This window comes from Triticum aestivum, chromosome 6B, assembly GCF_018294505.1.
Source record: "Triticum aestivum cultivar Chinese Spring chromosome 6B, IWGSC CS RefSeq v2.1, whole genome shotgun sequence".
NCBI lineage: Eukaryota > Viridiplantae > Streptophyta > Magnoliopsida > Poales > Poaceae > Triticum > Triticum aestivum.
The window spans coordinates 441,318,196-441,325,938 of NC_057810.1; the positions used below are offsets into that span (position 1 = coordinate 441,318,196).

The window sequence follows — 7,743 nt, forward strand, 5'->3', positions numbered from 1 at the left end:
TAAAGATAAATGTTTTTGGGTTTTTGCAGTAGTTGTAACAGTAGCAACGGAAAAGTAAATAAGCGAAGAACAATATATGAAAAGCTCATAGGAAATGGATCAGTGATGGATAATTATGCCGGATGCGATTCCTCATGTAATAGCTATAACATAGGGTGATATAGAACTAGCTCCAATTCATCAATGTAATGTAGGCATGTATTCCATAAATAGTCATACGTGCTTATGGAAAAGAACTTGCATGACATCTTTTGTCCTACCCTCCCGTGGAAGCGGGGTCCTAGAGGAAACTAAGGGATATTAAGGCCTCCTTTTAATAGAGAACCGGAACAAAGCATTAGCACATAGTGAATACATGAACTCCTCAAACTACGGTCATCACCGAGAAGTATCCCGATTATTGTCACTTCGGGGTTGTCGGATCATAACACATACTAGGTGACTATAGACTTGCAAGATAGGATCAAGAACACACATATATTCATGAAAACATAATAGGTTCAGATCTGAAATCATGGCACTGGGGTCCTAATGACAAGCATTAAGCATAGCAAAGTCATAGCAACATCAATCTCAGAACATAGTGGATACTAGGGATCAAACCCTAACAGAACTAACTTGATTACATGGTAAATCTCATCCAACCAATCACCATCTAGCAAGCCTACGATGGAATTACTCACGCACGGCGGTGAGCATCATGAAAATGGTGATGGAGGATTGTTGATGATGATGATGGCGACAAATCCCCCTCTCCGGAGCCACGAACGGACTCCAGATCAGCCCTCCCGAGAGAGATTAGGGCTTGGCGGCCGCTCCGTGTCGTAAAACGTGATAAAACTTTCTCTCTGATTTTTTCTCCGCGAAACGGAATATATGGAGTTGGAGTTGAGGCCGGTGGAGGTCCAGGGGGCCCACGAGATAGGAGGCCGCGCCCTAGGGGGCGCCCCCCTGTCTCGTGGATAGGCCGTGGGCCCCCTGGCATTAATTCTTTCGCCAAAATTCTTATTAATTCCAAAAAGTGCCTCCGTGGATTTCCAGGACATTCCGAGAACTTTTCTTTTCTACACATAAAACAACATCATGGCAGTTCTACTGAAAACAGCGTCAGTCTGGGTTAGTTTCATTCAAATCATGCAAGTTAGAGTCCAAAACAAGGGCAAAAGTGTTTGGAAAAGTAGATACGTTGGAGACGTATCAGAGGCCGAGGTTTCTGGGGCTGGAAGGAGCCGCCGCAGAACTGGTGCAACCCCAAGCTCCGGAGGCAAGGGCTTCTGACGCCCAGGATGGTGGCTCCAGAGTGGCTGCTGACGTCGAGGAGCCCTCCAACTGCCCCGGGGCCGTCAGCCAGAAGGTCTCGCCGGGTGCCCCTGCCCTTGGGACCCCCGCTCCAAATGCCACGTCAAGCGCTCCCCCTCCTAACGATCGCCCGTCGGGGTCCGGTCGGCCCCGCCTGTGACTCGAGTCGCTCCTAAAGAGGAAGAGGTCCCCGTGCCGCAATGAAAGCACCCACCGGCTGCTGAAGCCAAGGAGATACGTGGCTGCCGATGAGTAAGTAGCTTTGCTCTTGACCTCCTCACATGCCGCGTTTTCTCACGGTTGGGGTTTTGCAGGCCCCTCATGAAGGCGAAACCTCGGGAGGCACGCATCCCCAAGGACTCCAGCTTGACGCCTACGTGCCGCCCCCAGCGCCCAGATCCTGCGCGGGGTGTGGGACCAACTTCAGTTGACGCGACGTCACGAGGGTGCCTCGGAACTGAGCCCCATGCTCCCTCTCCCTGTGACTCTGTCCGCGAGACGGGGGGTGCACCGGTGATCCTTCCTCTTGTCTTGCCAGCAGGGGGTGCCCCCTGGGCAGCCTTCGTCTTCAAGTTGTGGGGCTACACCAGCCAGCCCCCGATCGATGACTGGCGGAGCACCCAGCGCCTCCCGAGCGGCCTCCGGAGCCGGCGAAGGTCCTGGCGATGAGCTCGCGCTCGCTCGCGGGCGCAGGGCGGTGCGCTTCGGGCTCTTCAGTGAAGTGATGCATGCGATGGTCCATCTTGGCAGGGAGCTTGCCAACGTCGACACCAGGCTTGAGGCGAAGAACCGCCACCTGGACGATGAGTGGCAGCGGCTGAAGGTTGCCATCAACCTTGGGAAGCTTCAGCGTGACAAAGCTGAAGCGCGCGAGGTAGCCTCGCTCGTGGCTTCTCGTGAAGCTTGCGCCCGTGCCATGGAAGAGGCCGAGGTAGCCAACTGCCGCCGCGAGGCGGCTGAGGAGCGGGAGCGAGATCTTCTGTCTTCAAATGCGGCTCTGCAACGCGAAGTCGAGGAGCATCGCGCCCTGCTGGCCTCCTCACCAGGTGAGGTGGCCCTTGCTGAGGCGGAGCTCCTGAGGTGCCATGAAGACTTGACGCTAGAGACCGTGGAACACAGCTTGGCGTTGGAGAGGCTGGAGGTGAGGGAGCGACAAGCCGCCATGGCTGAGGACATCGTCGCTGCCCGAGAAGCTCAGGTCCAGGTGGAGGTGGAGGAGAGGGTGACGAAGGCATGTGTTGAGCTGACTGGAAGATACCGCCTGGACCTGGAGCTGCTCAAGGCTAAGCTGGAGGGCCGGACCTCCGCCTTGAAGACCGAGCTGCAGTCTGTGGAGCAGCGTGAGAGCGCTGCTCGAGGAGCCCTGACTTCCTCCGAATCTTCCCTCAATTCTACCCATGCCAAGATATCCTCTCTCCAGAAGCAAGTCGAAGACACCGCCTCCCTCCTGAAGAAGGATTCAAGTGAAAAGAGCCACCGCCTGACATTGGAACGCGAGCACGGCTCCATGCTCCAAGGTCTGTGCGTCAGAGCCAACAATGCCTTGGGTGCTATTTGTGACGAGAGCGCCCCTCACCCGCACGAGAGCGACTACGCCGGCCATCTCAACTTCTTCACTGATATCGTGACCCGCCTGGAAGATCAGGCCGCAAAAGCTTGCCAGCTTGTAGAGGAGCCGGAGCCTCCTCGGGCGTGCACTCTCGCGCATCTTCAGCAACCTCCTGAATCTTGATTCCCACTTTGATTTTGGCACCGTTCTAGCCCCCTTGTCTGCGGCCACCCAAGACAAGCTCGCCAAGTGGGTGGATGGCCATGTGGACGCCTTGGTGAAGGAGCTGAATCCTGAGGACGACACAGTTGTGCTTGCGGCCGAAGAAGCTGGCGCGGGTGATGATGACGAGGAGGATGGCAGCTACGGCACAAGTAGCACAGATGGGAGCGACAAAGAAGGCGCGTCCAGCTAGGCCCGTGTTTCTTTTGCTTTGACCTGTATGACGAAAACTTGAACGCATTCTTGTGAGAGCATTTTGGAAAGGGGGTGCCCCTTATGATGTGTGAGATTGCTAAATGCTTTTGAAGTAACACCCGGAGCGGGGCCCCGCAGGGCTGTGGGTTGTTGAGCAAGGTAGTTGTTTATGACTTATCTTGGGTTTCGGGGTTCTTGAGTGAGGCCTGGCGTTGTGGCCGAGCCCCTTCTCTAGACGCGAGTCTGCTGCGGGCTCGCGAGGTTCTGTGCCTCTCGAAGGGCCTGCCGGCCTTCCAAAGAGTGCCTCGTGAGAAGCCCACTACCAGACCGTGGCGAGGTGGGCGCGCGAGGCAGCCGCACCCTCGAGCCCCCTGAGGGGGCGATCCGCACCAGCGCGTACACCGTACCCACCCCCGCTCATGAGGCGCTTGAGGGCAGGGTAGCAGTCACGAGCTCCAGAAAGAACGAAAGAACTGAAGGCAAGAGAGGGACACGAACGATAAAACTCCCCCAATTTTTATAAATGCACGAAAAACAAACTGCTTCAAAAAGTCGGCAAGCAAGTACAAAAAGGAGGCAAAAAGCAGACGGCCGCGTCCGGCGCCTAGCTAGTCTTCAGTCTTCAGTCTTCAGTCTTCTCACCAGCGCAGAGCTAAGTGCTTCCACTGGCTGGGCATAGTCATTGGGGACAGTGTCGACGGCCAGCGTGGAGCATGGTGCTTCCACTAGGATGTGGGCAGGAGCCCCCATGAGGCCCCAGGGTGGCACTCAGGAGACTCCGAGGTGTGTACAGCCCCACTCATTATTACATGAGAGTGTCACGAGCGGAGACCTTCACAGGCCGGAGCCTTGCTTCATGTCGCCCAATGAGGACCCCACTGTGCGCCAGCCCTGACCACCGTTGGGGAGACCGGAAACCAGGACAAGACCGAGGGGCCAGGGGGACGCTGGCTGCATCCTCGGCGACCGTAGCCCCCCCCCCCCACCGGGGAGAAGGGCTCGCCGGTGCCTTCCCCGACGGGAACCTACCTCCAGGCAGGGCCCTGCTCCATGTGGCGCGAGGAGGGCCCTGCCGCCGGGCTTCCCCCGCATTGCTCCCAACGTCTTTCGTGCTCTTGCGGGGGATCCGTCGTCCTGAGGGTCCTGGTGGCAGCCGCACCCTGGTTGACTTGCGATCCATGGTCAGCGTAAGCATGCTCCTGCGGCGTTAGCTGTACCCAGAGGCTGTCGCGGGGATGTTGGCGGGGCTTGGTGGCGGCTCGAAGGAGAGCTCGGCCTCGTGTATATCCAGTGCCCAGCCTGGCGTGGGGGATCAGTCGGGGCCCTCTCCCCGCGTGTGCCTTGGATCCATCGCAACGGGGACATAGGCTTCCGGGGTGTTCGCACCAGAAGCGCCGCCCGGCCTTACGTTCCCGCCTTCTTCAGCCGCCCTTGGTCCTGTTGGCCAGGGGCCGGCACTCTAGCGCGACCCCTAGTGATGTCGCTTGGAGCAGCCCCGCGCCAAGGAGGCACGTTCGGGGTGGCGTGGGCTGCTCCGCGGGGCTGGTCGGCGTCGAGAGGCTCTCCAGGGCACTTGGGACGGGGCACGCGGTTGTGTCGGCGATGAGCGCACGCCCCCACCACCGCCTCCGATGTTGGCAGGGTGCAGAACAGCGCTGCCCCCTGCATGCTGCATCCAGCAGCTCGGCGGCCCATTCCTGCAGGCCTGCCGTAGGAGCTCTCGGGCCACGATGACCTCTGCCCGCATGTTTGCTTGTTCCCTGCATGAGTGTGGAGCGTTTGCTGTAGCGTAGTTCACAGATCGCGCAGCGGCGCGGCTGTGGCGCGGCGCCAGTGGAGAAAGTTGCGCCACGCGCCCCCCGCAGTCGGCCGCCCCTAGAGGAACGCAGGCCATGAGCAGAGCAGAGTGGAGGTCTTCCTCGTCGGCGGGCACTGCCGAGGAGGCCTGGACAACCCAGTGCTCGATGTGCGCTCGCGGGGTGTCGGCCATGGCGTCGGTGGAGCGGCGGAGGACTGGTCGACGGAAGAGAAGATCCGATGACCCCTACCTGGCACGCCAGATGTCGGATTATGGGATCTGCAAACCCTTGAGAGGTTTGAACTCTGGGGTGCGTGCGGAGATCTCAACCTACCCATCCTACCTACTCGCGATCCTCCTAAGCCTAGCGCGTCGAGCTCAAAGGGACAAAGAGACACAGTAGTTTTATCCTGGTACGGGCCACCGTTGTGGTGTAATACCCTACTCCAGCGTTTTGGTGGATTACCTCGAAGGGCTGAGGATGAGCTAGTATAGTGGATGAACAAGCCTCGGGAGGTGAGGTGTTCTTGAGCTGGTATAGTGGACTCCTTGTTTGCATTCCCCTAACCTTAGTCCTTGTGCGAGTTTTTGTTTTCGCTCGCCTTACTTTTTGTACTCCCTCCGTTCGTAAATATAAGTTTTTTTAGATATTTCAATATGGACTATATACAGAGCATAATGAGTGAATCTACACTCTAAAATATATCTATATACATCTGTATCCGTATGTAGTCTATATCGAAATCTATAAAAAAAGACATATATTTAAGAATGGTTGGAGTAGATTTGCATGTGTAGGATGTGTTAGGCAGCCCCTAGCCCCCTCCCTAGATACGAACGAACGTACAAGAGGAAACGCTAGCAGTCAGCAAGGCCGGACAAGTTGTCAGACTACCCCTAAATTGTCCAAGAACCACAACATGGGCAGAGAGATCAACACAAAACACATACTCACGACTCCGTCGGCGGGTTCTTTTAGAACCCTAGACAACAACCACTAGGGGCCTTTACTTGCTTTACGTGTGACTCCGACCAAGAAGTCGACATCTACGACTTGGTGTCAAAGCTTCGTCAATTTGTCATGCTAGTAGATAAAAAGAGTAAATGCGAGAAAAAGGAAATCGAAAAGGTGCAAAAAAAATACTAACCTAGTAGCCAACTTTATAACCAACTCTATTATATGAGTGATTAAGTATGTTGGCTATGAATGACACGCCGGTCTCATACAGCCAATTGTTGGGTATATTATTTACTAGAAGTTACCCCACACTTTTGTTGCATTAATGTTTTGCAATATATACCAATGAGATTTGATTGTATTTTTCTTTTGCAGGAATCATAGAGCTTTATTCAGTCATTTACAGCTCGAGCGCGATCAGCCAACAGGCTTGTCACGAGGAAACTGGGAGGAGTTCATCCAACAATTAGTCACACCCAGTGTGCTTGCATGTTTCACACACAAGTGAGCGGAATTGTTGGCCGAACAACAAATAGTATCTCTTCTCTACTACTTAAAAAAAACATAAGGTTCCTGTTTCACCTTTCTTCATACCATCCCTTCATCCAACCTTCCTCATGTAATAATAAATTACCTTAATTTACTTACTTTTTAAACCAATTCCACTTTAATTTGTTTACCAAACTTCTGATCAAAATACAAGGTAAATCAGGAGCAGAATTTAATGAACATTTATTTACACAATCGCATACTATGGGCAGGTAAATCACTTTCGATCAAATATAAGATAAATCACGAACAAAATTTGATCAATATTTATTTACACAATCGCATATTATGGACAGGTAAATCACAAGCAAACGTACTAGAATATTTATATCCTGTTGCAACGCAGGGCATTGTTCTAAGAACTAAAATTAAAAATACATATGATTTATTGTGTATTATTATTATATAGTTGTAAAATATTTATTTAATAATAAATAGCATAATAGAATGAAAAATCCTCATGCATTTTTGCATGTTGATGTGGGCTTTTTCCTATGCATGATTACATATTGTGGTGGACTTTTCTAGATGTATGTTGTATGCCAAGGTGACATACTTGCATGTATGAGAAAAACGAAACGACTCCTTGGCGATCGATCGCGGGAGCGATCGATTCCGACTGCGCTCGTCGCTCCACCTATTCCCTTTCCCTTTCTAGCCTTTTTCCTTTTCTAGAAAAGCCCAGCCGTGCGCAATTCCCTTTTCCTTTTCCATTCGAGTAAATTGCTTAAAGCCACCACATTTGTGGCAAGGATACTGCAAAACTATCGCTTTTGCCAAAAAACACAAAAAACCACCACTTCAGTGGCAAATGAGTAACAAAATGCACTAATTTGATACTGAGCCCTGTTAATATCAAAACTGACGGTTGGGACCCACTTGTCTGAGCTGATGTGGCAGAGGCTAATGTTAGTCAATGTTTGACCTGCTGAGGTGGACCGGGGTCCCACTTGTCTGTCTCACAACTTCTTCTTCCTCCCCTTCTCACCAACTCCACCGACGGCTAGAGGCAGAGCTGAAGGAGGTGTGCCCGCCGGCAAGCCTGCCTAGCCGCGCCGCCGCCTCGCGCTCGCCGGCAAGCCCAGCCCCGCGCCCGCAACGTCGTTGCCCCGCCCCATTGCCATCCCACGACCGCGACTGCGCGCCCCCGCCCCTGCTGCCATCCCACGGCCG

At 53.7% G+C, this 7,743-nt stretch overlaps 1 protein-coding gene across 1 annotated transcript in view; it reads left to right on the forward strand.

The window, feature by feature from the left end:
- Positions 1-5,253: 5,253 nt before the first annotated feature.
- Positions 5,254-7,743, forward strand: part of LOC123139252 (uncharacterized) — a 5,973-nt gene continuing 3,483 nt past the window's right edge. The window contains exon 1 of the mRNA XM_044559049.1: positions 5,254-5,359. Within this exon, the coding sequence (XP_044414984.1) occupies positions 5,254-5,359 (106 nt within the window). The remainder of the gene's footprint in view (positions 5,360-7,743) is intronic.